This window comes from Copidosoma floridanum, unplaced genomic scaffold, assembly GCF_036245765.1.
Source record: "Copidosoma floridanum isolate Cflo_tuat_1 unplaced genomic scaffold, Cflo_Japanese_pri ptg000030l, whole genome shotgun sequence".
Taxonomy (NCBI): domain Eukaryota; kingdom Metazoa; phylum Arthropoda; class Insecta; order Hymenoptera; family Encyrtidae; genus Copidosoma; species Copidosoma floridanum.
Window position 1 is genome coordinate 9,955,563 of NW_028321907.1, and position 15,251 is coordinate 9,970,813.

Below are 15,251 nucleotides of genomic sequence, written 5' to 3' on the forward strand. Positions count from 1 at the left end.
TATTGCGCCCCACCCCTTTCCCACTCTGGCCTTTTAAACGTAATTTAAGGTTTGAATTTTCGCGCCTTTCGCGGCGTTCTTGAGCTTTTATTGCGTGGACACGGACACGCAGAAGTGACCGCAAAATAAGAGCCCTACTTTGTCGCTTGTAAGGTGGGTAGCTGCTCACTGCAAAGGAACTAGATGAACATTTTTAATGCCCCCCCCCCTCCCCACGTGGACAAACTATTGTTGTAATAAAGTTTTGCCCGAAAAGTAAATTAAATTCTGGCCATGGGTACTTTAATGTGGATTTTTATTCAGTTCATTGGACAGAGCAATTTTAACGATTACCAAAAATCAAAGGTATTTTTCAAACAGAAAGAATGCAATTTAAAATTTGTACTGCGCTTAAAAGTTGAATACATTACGTGCACTTATAGTAGGAGATTGATGCATATCGGTGATCAGATGAATAATTTTTCATTCAATTTGAAAAAAAAAGAGATTTAATTTTACTGAAAAAGTTTCACTGTTACAAAATTTGTTTCGCTTTCATTTCCACCAATCACTTTTATTTGGTATAAATTATTTATTTAGAAATTTATAAAAATCAAATTCGTGAACAACAATGAAATTTAGGTAGTTCTTTTTTCAAATAAATTTTTTTTTATCCACAGATTCCTGTATTTTTTTAATTTTTGTAAAATATAAATTATATGATATTCTACTACTTACTCGTGCTGTATTGATTTCTTTAATAAAAACATTTTGTATGGATTTTCACACAAAGCTAATGCTTTCCACGAAAAATGTGTAATATTTACTCTGGAACACTATCAGTAAATTTCCGTAAGTATTTTATCAAGAAATTAAATTTTGTATAATCTTAATACTTCATGTATATACGTAATATGTCTAGACATGTACACAAAATTATCGTAGCTGATTAATAATTACTTCAAGGTCATTTGGTATTTTATCATTTTTTTAAAAGCCTTGAAAGTAGTTGACCCAGTAGCCATTACCAACAAGTAGTAGCTTATTCTCAGAAAATTATATTGTTATTATTATTATTATCATTTTTATTATTATTATTATTATTATTATTATTATTATTATTATCATTATATTATAGTTTGTGTTACCGTATATTTTTGCAATCAAAGTTTAATTTTTTTCACTAGCTCATCCTGCTCCCTGCCATCATTTTAATACCTGTATTACTTAAAACTCATGTAGGTGAGATATTGAATAAAAATTTACTATTTTTCATAAATTTCAATATTGACATCGCAATTTTTTTTGGGTCAAGTCACTACTTGATCAACTACCTTATCATGAAATAAAAGTAAAAATAACTCTAATATTTACCATGATCTTCATATTATGTGTGTTAATAATGACACTTATCAGTTATCAGTTGACCTAAGTCTGGAAGCAAACACATCTTATCTAATAAAATAAAATAAGATAAGATGTATAAGGCCACGTTTTCTAAGGTATCAACTGAATTAAAATCATACGAAAACAAAGAACAATATTGCTCTTTTGAAATCCATGCTTTTAAAAGCAGTAAACTTAAAAAGCGCAGTCGTATTATCTTACTACTTAATAAGAGTCGGTTAGATAACTGCAATATCAATAGCATTAAATTGCAAAAAATAGGTATAAAAGGAAGTAAAATGGCTGTTTTTTTTAGTTAATAGTGCCATCAAGTGTTGTTTCGGTAATTGTTCGTTTTTAAACTCCGCATTATTTTTTTTAATGTATAGCCACGTAGTATTTTCAATAGCCATCGTAGCATTGGTCTCGCCATGCCACGGTAAGTGTAAACAACATTTATATGAGAAAATAATTTTTGTCGTTTATATCCCCTTATAATTTTTCGTAATGTCTAATATTTTTTTTTAATCACTATAGGATACATGAAGCTGTATAAAGTTACTAATTTAATTAAAGATGATTTCCCCATTTGTCGAACGGGATTAAGACAATCTCCAATCGATTTGAATAACGAAGCTCAAATATTACACACTTATTATTTACCATTCGAATTCGAGAATTATGATCGATTGACATCAGTATCTGTTATAATAGGAAAAGATGGCCACACAGGTAATATAATTTTTATTAGACAGTTATTTTAGGTGTCAAACGTTATTTTCCCTAAAAAGATTCGTAATAACTCATTATGATGTTGTCAGTTAATTCAACCAGTAAATGGGAAAACGAAGACCTAGCTGTTTCTGCATCCGAGACAATACCACGTTATAAGTTTCTTGATTTACATCTGCATTGGGCAAGATCACATGAACCTGGTACTGAACATGCATTTTACGGACGACGGTTTGTTTTTGCCATTTTACCATTGATGGATAAAAATTAACTTACCCGTATACCATCTAGTTTTTTATCGACTAAAAACAATTTAATTTCGCAAATTTAGCCTTAGGTGAGATAATTAATGTCAAACAATTTTTTACGTAACGTTTTTCTGTAAAGCACCATTTTTCCTTCTTAGATATGATGCGGAACTACATTTAGTGCACATAAATAGTGCTTACAAAGACTTTGAGGAAGCGTTGCAATACGAGGATGGTTTTTTAGTTTTAGGTGCACTTCTTAAAACAATTCCTGTAAGTATTTCATACATACTACACATTTGTTCATTTTATAAATTTTTAATAATGCGACAAGCATACATTTGTAACTTGTGATTGTTAAATAATTAAAGAAACATCGAGGTAACCATCTCATCAGCATATCTGCATCTGAAGACGATTATGGAGTATTTAATATTAATTTTAATAAATTTAACGAAATTAGTGCAGTATTCAGCTATAGCGGATCACTAACCACACCTCCTTGCACCGAAAATGTCTTATGGGTTGTACCACGTCACCCCTTTGCAGTAAGCCCACTCACTGTAAGTTTTGCGTGATCTATTTTAACTGCTACAATTTTAATTCTAAAAAATGGCCTTATTTATTTAAATTTTTTACTTTATAGATTAAAGCTCTGAGGCGTCTATCCAAGGACAGTAATTCATCGAATGTTCGACCTTTGCAGAAACTTAACGGTCGTGAAGTTTACCTTTTTACAATTTAAGATGAATAAACTTCCTTTAAAAACTAGAATTAATAAGAATGTACATAGCTAAAATATTTAAAAAATCACTATACGTCATAAATACAGCTTGATTGTTCTCGTAAAAATTTTCTCCGACTGTGTATGCCTTTGATTAAATAAATTTTATGCTTATGTAATAAACTACTTTTTAATTTTTTTGAAACATTTAAAGCATTGCCGCTCATAGATAAGCTTAAAAAAAAAAAGTGTCGATATGATGAAGTAATCAATGAAAAAAATGTCACACGTCAATACTTTGTTAAAACACCAAAATTATATTCGCACTGGCTTTGAATCTTATACCACGTATTCTACCAATGGATTAACGAATCATCAAAAATTAACTGACAATCGAGTGTTCAACGAAATGAGTAATAAATATTTATTCGGTGAATTGGTGAAAAAGTGAAACTGAACCACAACAGCAGAGGAGCAAGTATGACGAAACTCTGAGAAAAAGCTTACAATTGCGAAAGCCGTATGAAAGCCGCGGAACCTCATTCTCTACCCTTTCTTCCTCGTTGAATCCACCTAATTTCCCAGATGAGCAACGAGCTTTCGTGCCACAATGACACCATATAGGTACTGCCGCGCATGCAAGAGACGTCTCCGTTTTGTTTTTTTTTTTTTTTTTTCCTATGCCGTACAAAATTAGCGAGCGACATGTTTATTGCAAACGAATCCCCAGCAACAGCCTGCGCTAGTACAGCGTTCATAGGGTGGTGTTGGGTGTACGCGGCCAAACGGGAGGGAGAGAAACGAAGGGGTGAAAGCTCGTCTGAAAACCGAGAGCGAGCTGTATGTGCGTGCATAGATGTATAGGGGTGCACACTGGCACGCGGACTCGAAGGAGGGATTAAACGAAACTGGAGAATTAACGATGTTTTCTGAGGGAAATTGAGACGGACGGAATTATGAGAGCTCGGCGCGTGCGAACAAAGGGAATAGCGGTGCCTATACTACGGGTAGTATTATTGGCCCCAACGACAATTATCGCTCGATATTTTGTTAACGGTTCACAATTGAGTTAGGAGCTTGCACGTGTAGCTGAATTATCCAAGAAATGTCACCTTAAAAATGAAAAAAAACAAACAAAAAAAAACAACTTTCCCTACTTTTGCGTTTTTTAAAACCTTTTTTCACCTTCCCAATACTATGGCATAAAATCATGAAACGTTGGTTATATTTTACCGCGTGTTTATCTTGCATGTCGATCACACCGCAAGATGTATCTGCTAGGTCGAGCATCATCGAAGACACTGCACCAGGGGACAAAAAAATATTATAGATGTAGATACATAGACCAACGTGAGCGGCGATACGGGGTTCCGAAGGGGACAAGGGACGCGGTCGAAAGATCGTTGCGCCAAGACTCGCAAGCTCCGGTTTATGCGAACCCTCTCTCTGTTGATTTCACCTCCACCTCCCTTGACCCTTGTTTCCTCGAACGTAGCTCCTCCCGAGGCGTTAACGACTTTGCGAAAGCACCACTTCTTCCCTGCGCACCAATGTGCTCTGATGCAACAAAGCTTCGCGTACAACGTACTTAATTTTTGATTTGGTTCTTCTTCCGTGGCATCCTTTGTTGAAAATTATGAGTCCTTCGTACGCTGGGACACGATGCATACTTTTAAATGTAGGGGAATGTTTTATAAATCCAGGAGGTGGCATTTGACAAAATAACAACCACAGCCCTAATGGCGTAAGAGCGCAAGCTTCAGCAAAGTCCAAGCACACATATAGAGGTATACTGCCCGAATGTACGGCACACGCTATAGAACGCCACATCAAAACGTGTAATATTGTTCACGCGTGAGGCCTGCCCCTACGAACCATACGAGGAGTGTATACGTATATACAGCCGGCATTCACCTCGTCCTCAAACTCGGAGGCTACGAAAGCCAGGTTTGATTAGGGAGCGCTTAATGCAAACTTATCCCAACGTTCGACGCTGGTCACGTAGTTATACGTCGCTCCGTGTGCGAGCCCCGTACGTGTGGGGGCAATGTAATATAGGGGGGCCGGCCTGCTGCCTCACCGATTAAGAGCGTCACCCGCCATGGCAATCCGATGATTTTCGTGCTCGAGGGGAATAATCAGGAGTGACCCAAAAGCGTCTGGAGAAAGGAAGGACACGTGAAGCCTAAAATGCGCGTGTGATAGTAGGATATACGAGTGTACCTGCTGTGCTCAAATTGCCTCTGTATGTATTCTTTGTACGGCTTACTCTTATTCTTATATCCTAACATTTAACGTGCGTGCATGTGTATATAAACAATGTGCTTACGTATACATTGCCACGTGAATTGTGTGAACGGCATGACTAAATGATTAGGAGCAATGCCATGCTACGGTATTATATTGTTCAATATCATTGTTATTTTTTGTACTTTCATTGTATCGTGTTTTTACTCGCAAATGTTTTAAAAGGGGTTGCTTGTACGTATTAGCCTGAAATTACATTTATTGAACAGCATCGGTTACTCCAAAATGACTCCTCTTTTAAGCTATTTCCTTCATAAAAATTCTTTTGTTTTATTTGTCCACGCCACAGATACAATAATTTTTTTTTTTTTTTCTATTTTATACATCAGATACATCGTTAACGTCATCTTTTGTCATGAAAACAAAAAAAAAAAAACAACCTTTTTTATCCAAAAACCATTGCCTATCTTTGTTGAAAATTGGCTGACAAAGGATGCTATGATTTAATAGCCGTGCAAAAATTCTGCGTGGCTTCACCCTGATCATATACTTACGTAATTAATGGGACTCGATTCACCGTATACGGTCCAGTTTCGATTTTTGCGAGCTAATTTAGTGACGCGAAGCAAATAATGACGAGAGAGAGAGAGAGAAAAAAAAGAGGGAGCGGGAGTGGGATTAAAATTCTTAGGATGCCAAAATATCTTGCAGCCCTTCCCCTTGACATTTGTATTGTATTCGCAGTTACAAACGTATCCACTCGACAAGGAACGTGCGATAAATTCAGTGTTCCGGTGATTAATGCCCTCAGCAGCATCGCAGAGGCCCTTTTTATGTTACTTCTTCTTTATTTTGTCGAGAACCAAAGAAAAATCACGCGAAGGGTATTTTAAAATATCGGCGCTTTCAAATAGACGAATAAAAAAAAAAAAAAAAAAAATCAAGCTCGTGCATGACTATACGCCGAGTCACACGGGAAATAACAATGCCTCGTAAATTGTACGAAATAATCCTTTCAATCAGCCAGCGAGGCCCCAATAAAGAAGGACACGTCGAAAAAGAAGCCGTAGCGGGAGGAGAGGCAGGGAAGGAACGAAAGGGGCGAGTGGAACGAGGAACACGAAGCCGGCCGGGGGATTCCCCTATTTCATAAATATCTCTGCCGGGGAGGCCCAAAACAAATAAGTCACTGCTCCCTGTACCTGTTCGCTGCGTATTATGTATTCCCAAGCACTTTCGGGACACACGCGAGCTCGAAAAATCTTTGCGATCTATCGATCGACCCTTTCGTCGCGACACACGTGAATTAAGGCCCGAACGACCGACCGCGGGACCAAGAGTAACAAAAGTGTGACTACTGCTGCTATGTACACATTTCAGATTGAAAAAAGAAAAAGAAAAAAAGAGGAGTAACAAACAAAAGTACAGCGTATAAGAGGGCCCTTTACAATCAGAGAGGGAGAAAATAATGTGACGCGTATAGGAAATGGAGAGTTGTGATTAGAGCGCGGAGACGCCCTTTGTGGAACGGAGGGAACGAAAGAGAGAGAGGGAGATGAATCTCGCAGGTGCAAGCAGAGTCCCTTGCGTATAACATCTGGGAATGGACACGCGGAGAGAGAGAAGGTGGGATTGAGTTATGACAGAGTTGCTCCGGGGGGGCCAAGAAGAGCCATCCTCTCCACCTCCTCTATGGCCGTCTCCCGCCTTTCTCCGTCCCAGCTATATATACACGTATGGCTCGCGCAGTGGATACATTTTTCTCTCATTCTCCGTACCAATACACGCGTGTACGTGCTTATAAATATATCTATATTGTTTTTTTCTTTTTTTTTTTTTTTTTTCTTCTCCCCGTATCTGTCTCTGTCCCGGCGAAGAAGGTCCGACGTCGGCCATACATCACCTTCGGCTCATTCCCGGCCTGCCCTCTCGTCTCTACTTCTTTTTATCCTCTCTTCCCTCTCTGAGCCGCCATCAACCATACACCCGTGCACGTACATACGTACAAATGAACGTACACACCAAAATGCTCGCTCTCGCCGAGCATCATCAACGCCATCGCTATATTGTCCAGAGATGCATCGCAGGTATATGTATATAGGCAAGGCTCGCCGATTCAACGATCCCGATTCGTGTATATATATATATATATACGTACACACGCATATACACAGGATTTTTTTCTCTCGAGCCTCCTTCAAGATATACGTCTCGCGCGTCTCTCCTTTTAATTTTTCCCTCTCGCTCGCTCATCGTCCGTCCTCCTCGTCCTTCTTCTGTTTCGCGAGCCAACGGGTATACATGATATACATACCACGCGCCCTCTTTTTTTTTTTTTTTTTTTTTTTTTTCTCATCGCGCCGGCTTTTCTCCCTCTATGCTTCTCTCGTTTCCACCTCGGTTTCCACCCACTGAAACGATACCTGCACGTACAGCCTCCCTCTCTCCGGCTGGGGTTTTGAGCATTTAGAGCCCGGCTTGATTTCCTCTCTCTCTCTCTTGCGGGAGGAGCCGCACGCGTGTGTATATATATATATATATGTATACGTTTTACGCGAGTATCGGCTGCCCTTTTCTCTTTTTTTTTCCCCGATCTCCCCGCCGCCCTCGAAAAGATAAATAATCCGGACAAGCCTCCTCGGTTAATTGCTCGCGGTCGGGTTGACAGTCGCGCCGGCCGCGTACATGAGAGGCCTTGACCTTCGGCTATGGATATATATACATACGTGATCTGCTCTTCTCGTGGTGTATGTACATACATACATATACGTATATGTAGGAGCCAATGGGGGCAACTCTCGGGTTTTAGGGGACGGGGATCGCCCTTTTCTTTGATAAGCATCTCGCGCCGAGATCGGCTTCGTTTTTTGCCCTTCGTTTCGGAGCAGAGTGGAGAGTGCACAATCCGAGAGATGCTTATTCGGTGAGTTTTGCGGAATCGGCTTGATTTTCCGAGTACGGGCACCCTCAATCGCGTGCAATTTGAGGACTGGATGTATACAACGAAGCTCTTGTTTTTTTCGATCTATCCACACGGTATGAGGAAGGGGGTTATTGCCCATGAATAACCAACCAAGACGCGATTAATCACCCCCGAATCGTATACACAAGCCACGGGGTAAACCTGATATACCGTTCTCTTCGCGAAAAAAAAAAAAAAAAAAAAAAAAAAAAAAAGGTCATATACGGCTTTGATCTCGAACTAGCCCACGGAATAATGCACGAAGATCGGCTAGGAGACGACGGCGTGAGTGCCCTGTCATACGAGTGCATGTACCAACGTGTACACTGTACATTATGTATATATAAATATACGCTTCGTAAATATAAGACCCGTTAAATCTGTAACTCATACACCGAGGGGGCCCCGGTTATTATTAATCTTTGCGCGATCCATAATTCATCGAGCCGGTTCGGCGAGAAAAGAAATGCATCCCCGCGCCTATATACTTTCGACCGTTTCTTGTTATACATGTATACCTATATGTGTACTCGCGGTGTCAGCGGGTATAACTTTCTCACGCGCGACTTCGACACCTACACGATGCATGAAGCATCGACGAGTCACGCTTGTTTGTTGAAAGTACCAAAAAATTTCCTCGCGATCGGGAGGTGATCTCTTAATAATAAAGAGGGTGAGCTCGCGCGTGCGTGTGTGTGTGTGTGTGTGCATGAAAGGTATATATATATATATATATATGGGATGCTGATGAGACGCGTAGGGGGTCGGGAGGAGACAGAGGGAAGATTTTTCGCGATCGTCGCGATGAATCGGCTGTCCGTGCTGTGTATCGCAGAGGAGAGAGGGAAAGGCGAGCCGGGAGAGGAAGAATTAAGAGAGGATCGTACATATATATATGTGTGTGTATTATAAGCGCGCGTCCGCTCGTAAATACCTCAGCGCTTTCAGCCAATTAAAACAAATCATTTTAATGCGCAACCTTTTTAATTAATGCCCCGGTGCACTCGTACTCGCTGCTCTCTCTCTCTCTCTCTCTCGACTCCCGTCTTTGCTCCTCCTTTTGCGAGTATGTACGGATATAATGCACTCGCGTGATATGTGCCTACCGTCTAACTACTCTATGCCCTAGTCTTTTTTCTTTTTTTTGCTTGATTCATATAAATGACCGCTGTTTCTGATTTTAATTTTTAATTTAGTTTTTAATGAATGACACGGACATGCTTCATTTTTATGATGTGCTCTCAAATAGAATTTTGATTCATCGCGTACAATAATTAGGTTTCCCTGTATATACCTTGCAGAGTATGCCTTATATAGTATATACACATGCACGTGGACAAAATAATATGGAGAACTCCAAGTTGGTTATGAAGACAGAGTCGGATAACCCTACCTCTATAATATATATTTTTTTTCCAAAGAATCTAAATCTGGACTTGAGATTATTTCCTCCGAACCACAAGGTTTCCATCTGTAGGGTAAAAAAATGTACCATCTATTTTTGGTCCGTACGAATATTTACTTGTACTCCTTGCATTAATCAATGTACTTTGGGTTAATACAAGTGTTAATCAGTTACTTTTTTTAACATTTACGGAAAAAAAAATTTTATGGATTAAGTATACTTTAGTTCCTTTTCAAACGATCTACGAAGATTGAAAGTATGGAGATTATCTGGTAACAGACCTCATTTATTCAATAGTTGTACAAGAAGTACTGACATTCAATATCTGATCATCTAAGTGTAAAAGACAATTATGGAGATCCATAATAGGGTGACCTGTGAAAATATTTATTTGACAAATTACCAATCAAAATTATTAAAAAGGTTATGATTGATTAATTCTTAAGTATTCGCAACCCTTCTTTATGAGTTTAATTTTCCTATATTAAGAGGGTTCAAAATTATTAAAAAGGTTATGATTGATTAATTTTTAAGTATTCGCAACCCTTCTTTGTGAGTTTAATTTTCCTATATTAAGAGGGTTCAAAATTATTAAAAAGGTTATGATTGATTAATTTTTAAGTATTCGCAACCCTTCTTTGTGAGTTTAATTTTCCTATATTAAGAGGGTTCAAAATTATTAAAAAGGTTATGATTGATTAATTTTTAAGTATTCGCAACCCTTCTTTGTGAGTTTAATTTTCCTACACTAAAATTAAGAGGGTTTTCAAAGTCTACAACAACAGTTCACTGATTGAAAGCACTGTAGGAAAGATTGTCCCCTCTGATGCGATATTTTAACTTGAATGAAAATGTTTCTCAAAATGTTGTAACATTAGTAACCGGAATTGTTCAAGTCCGTACAAAAATAAAAGTAAAAGCAGAAAAAAATATATAAAATCATCAATCACTAAAAATGGTCGGACAACGCGCAAAAAGCCTTAATCATCGCAAGCCGCAATTTGTCACGAGCCAAGTTACGCGTGCTTGTTGCCAGCGTGGCGCAGCCATTTGATAATTCTATAGAAAAAAAAATTTAATCGCAACAGATGAGCGTACACGTGTACACGTATATGAAAACCCACGGCTTAGTGACAAACTTGCGCGTACAGTCGCGTCGAACAAAAGACGTGTGTAACCTGCTGGGGGAAAAAAAAAAAAAAAAAAAAATGGAACGAGCGAAAAGGAGCAAAAACACACGAGCGCACACGCGGATCGTCACCAATAACTTTTTCAATCCCCGAGCTGAATTAACTGCCCCGATCTAAACCACTTGCCGATCTCGCTTATCGTTCCACTTACGCGCGACAAATCGAGCGCACTTTTCATCGTTTCCCCGCGCATTCATTCACACGCTACACGGGGCCGAACATATTATATATATATACCCTCGCACAAAAACCAGCCTCGCTCGCAAGAGGTGGAAACAGAAAGAAAGAGGGGCAGGGAGGGAGGAAAAAAGCTACGCGTGCAGCTCGAGCGCATATACACCGCGTAAGCCCGGCCCGATACGATCTCGGCATCTCCATCATCGTTTGCTTCCCTCTCTCACCCCTTTATACCCCGTCTATGTATACCTACCCATATATGCGCAAGTATATATAAGATGCACGTATTGGGACACACGAGCTGCTGCGAGCACATAAGTCACTCGCGCGCATCCCTGGGACTTACTTACTCGTGCCCGCGACCGCGTACCCATATATATATATATATATGCATGTTGTTGTTATTATTATTATTATTATTATTGGTGTGCTTATACATACGCGTACACGTCGCTCTGCGATAAAACGCAGGTCCCGCGTGTATAAGTATACATTCGTCTCATCGCTATTCCCGATCGCCATGGCACCAGAAGCACCAACAGCGTAATGTAATCCCTCTGCGTGTTACATTCGCACGCACGACGTGTACATTGCTTATACGTATGTATACACACGATTTTCTCTCCTTTCCGTATAGCTTAGAACCTGCACGACCCATGCTACTCGTTAAAATCGCGTTTGTGTGCAGCGTGTATGCCTGTACAAGTGTGTAAGTGCAGGAGTAGCGTGGGGACTTAAAAATTACTATGTATATACAGGCTGGTGTTGCGGGACGAATGGGAGGGAGGAAAATTATGAACAGCGAGTTTAACATTATGTACTGCCGCGCGTCGCCCCGGCAGAAGCTGCGCAGGACGGCCTTTTTTTTCCTACCTGTGCAGTGTATATATGTCCATACGGCTATTTTTTTTTTTTTTATTTCAAAAGAGAGTGTACCCCTACACTTTGCAGGCACGTGGTATTTGTTCGAGTCTGATGCGGCTTTTTCGAGCTTTAGCTGGTTAATCGAGGGGTTGGGGACCTTTCAAAGTGTTTCAGAATCAGCAAAATGTTAATCTACGTTCGTTATCGAAGGGTCATTGCATTTGAATGTCATTAAAATGAAGCGCGTACACCGTAGATAATCGAGGTGTTCATGAACTTTCAATTTGGGTGCAACAATCACATTTTTGAGACCATTTGTTTAAATCACTCAGAAATAACTGCGCTGTTACGTTAAACTGAGACTTTCGTGCAAGGATGCCTCAAGGGTTGAAAGAACCTGGCTGGTATCAGCTCATTCCTAGGAAGTTCCACGTACTTATCGACATTATTTTTATTGATTGTTCCATCCCTTCGGTAAAAATTTTGGAAAATTTTTAATGAATTTCCATCTGGAGAGCTATTTCGTTTTGTGATCGAATCGCAGGGAGACGGCTTTTTCTCTCCCAAACCAAATCAAGTACCCATCTCTAATCATCATAAAACCAAATCCTGAAAGTCTCTGTTTTCCAACGTGGTCCTTTGACAATTGGGAAAAAGGATATTTTTTGGGGGCACAACTGCTCCTCCGATGCCATTTTAAGACGAAATCTCCAATCTCTACGACGATAATATATCGATTCCTCCCCTCCCCCCAAACTCCTCAACCGTATCAACGACAAACAAGAAAAAAAGGTCCTTTTACATATCTCCGGCTTAAAAATATCATTCGCTCGAATGACAAATAGGAAGAGGAAAAATAAATTTCGCTCACTTATTCCAAATACCGGGGCGGCCCGGCATAAACTCCCAAAGTTACTGCAACGTCCCACACGGGCCCCTTTGATTCCCCAACGAGTAAAAATTCGCGCAAATAATGGCCATCGGGCCTCATTAATTCGGCAACCGGGTAACATCATATCTGTAAAGCGCACACATGTATTATATGTATATATACCTACACGTGCACGCGTATTATCAAAGCAATCCCGTGCACCTGACGCTAGTCCCGAGGCCCGTACCTGCAGCATCGGCATTCAATTAGAATCCTCCGATCGAAAATCAAAAGCCATAAATTCACGAGAACATCCCTCCTTGGAGAAAAAAAGTTCACGGCTCCGCAAGCCAGGATAGAAAAAAGAAGAGGGACGTGCATGCAGCCGGTCGCTCCTTCGATCGAACCTGGTGCGAATTTGAATCGAAAAGCGACGAAGGACCGAAAAAAGAAACAAAAAAAAAAAAAAAAAAAAAGAAGAAGAAAGAGGTGGACGCGCAAACAAGTCCAGCGTTTCAGAGAGTGAAAGCACCCGGCTGTTGATTACTATGCCCGCGCAGCTCACCCATCGTACGTGTATACAGACACATATGTAATATTATAAGCTAATACTTGTAAAATCGAAGCTTCTATAAACGTCATACCATGTATTTATGCAAGACAACTCGGCTGTATTCCCTTGATACAGGAGAGAAGAGACGGACACCGTGTGGGTCATCTATTTTTTTTTTTTTTTTTTTTCCAAACAAACACGCGCGCGGCTTGATTTTAATTACACGAATCGTCACTTGGATTTACGAGCTCCCCTTTCCCCTTGATTAGGCCTCCCCCCCCCTTCCTTATCTGCAGCTTTCGGATGGATCTGATGCGTGTGTGGCGCGTAAGAGCGGCAAGAGAGGAAGAAGATTTATATTTATTGACCGGCACTGATGTTGACATCGGGTGGACCTCCGAGGTGGAGGACGAATGGCTCCAAGCGATAGAAGGGGCAAAGGAGGCAAGTGCCTCAAGTCACGAGAAACTCGGGATTTTTTATAATTTTTTTTTTTTTTTTTTTGTAAATACTCGGCTGACGGACATTAATCCAAGTTATGGCTTCTCCGCGTCTATATGGGATCCATACGTGTGCACGTGTTTTATTGAGATTACAATGTTTCGGCCGGCGATGAAACGACTGGAGGGGTGGGGGGGTCCAAGGTTGGGAATACGTTATTTTCAGTCAAAGCATCGACGGGTATAATAGCCATGCTGTGTATACGAGATTTATGCGCTCGTTCCGAAATCGATCGTTCGAGTGTCGGTGATTAATGGCTTGTGTGCGCGTTAACCGCGCCTTTTAATTGGCTTTCGAATCGGTTCATTAATCCGATGAGTGGCCCCCCTTTTTTCACTCCATCATCGTGTTTCCCAAGACTGCATTTGTTCATCTTTGACGAATACAAAAAATACGGAACGACGGCAAAAGCAAATACAAATTCCCACAAAATAGTGTGTAGGTCAAGTTTACGAGTCTTTTCGCGCATTTTTTCACCCTCACAGGATATATACCTTTTGCGTCTATTATCCGTACGTAGGTGTACATCTGTTGTACCTTTGAAGGATTTTTCTGTCCTCATTGTTTCTCATATGTCCATCTTATTTTTTTTTTTTTCATTTTCAATCGAGATGTCTGTCTCGCTAGCAACGGTATGAACTTTGCCACTTTTCTAAAATGTCCTTGCTCAACGATTCGTAATTAACATTGCTGGTGTACCACAATGACACGGGTCAAAAATCCATCCTGTATGGCAGGCGAAATTCAGCCGATCTCTCTTTCCCTCCGGTCCACTCTCAGCCTTGATATCGTCCATTTATCTAATTCAGCCAGTGGAGGAAGGCCAAGAAATCGAGTGTGGGGGGGGGGGAGGGAGACAAGACGGAGCGGTGCATCAGAAAACGGCGCCGAAGGAGGTGTGCGCTCGTTCCCCTTTGGCTGATGCGAACGAATGCTCGCTCGCATCGAATGAATCACACCGATCGTGTTTAGCATCGGTATACATATACATTATATAGGCTGTGTCTCTTCTGATCCCGCGTATAATGGCGCGTTTTGTTAATGGAGAAAAAGAGAGATGGAGATGGATACCCACAGAAAGAGCCGCCATCTCGGGGTGTGTGAGTGCGTGGGTATATTTATATGTACAAGAGGCGCTACGAAGGAACTGGTTCTTCGCGATCTCCCCTGTGCTCTGACTTTTATGTGCGATCGCACGTGATGCAAGAGACGTCAGAAATCGCACGATGTATGGGCACTTTATTCTATGTTGTGTATAAATGTATGTATACGTGTGCACTGTGATGGCACTGCCCTATATGCGATGCCGCTTTTTGCTCCGGCTTCTCAATGTATTTAAGGAATACACGCGCGGCTCGTTACTTTCGGCTCTCCTGTCGAACTGCCTTCGTAATATACGTGAGCTCTTGTTT

General features: G+C 40.5%; 2 protein-coding genes across 2 annotated transcripts in view; both read left to right on the top strand.

Annotated features, from left to right (window-relative positions):
• The window catches only part of LOC106639849 (uncharacterized), a 59,757-nt gene that overhangs the window by 34,876 nt on the left and 9,630 nt on the right, over positions 1-15,251 (top strand). The window lies entirely within an intron of this gene.
• Positions 1,706-3,090, top strand: LOC106639869 (carbonic anhydrase 2-like). The gene is made up of 6 exons (XM_014353669.2): positions 1,706-1,804; positions 1,903-2,097; positions 2,187-2,328; positions 2,504-2,618; positions 2,717-2,908; positions 2,992-3,090. The coding sequence occupies exons 1-6, from the start codon at positions 1,747-1,749 to the stop codon at positions 3,088-3,090; spliced, it is 801 nt and encodes a 266-aa protein (XP_014209155.2). The 5' UTR covers positions 1,706-1,746.

Coding starts and splice junctions, on each gene's coding strand:
- LOC106639869 (XM_014353669.2), top strand. CDS start 1,747: ATGTATAGCCACGTAGTATTTTCAATAGCCATCGTAGCATTGGTCTCG. Junction 2,619..2,716: donor CACTTCTTAAAACAATTCCT/GTAAGTATTTCA, acceptor AAATAATTAAAG/AAACATCGAGGTAACCATCT. Junction 2,909..2,991: donor TTGCAGTAAGCCCACTCACT/GTAAGTTTTGCG, acceptor TTTACTTTATAG/ATTAAAGCTCTGAGGCGTCT.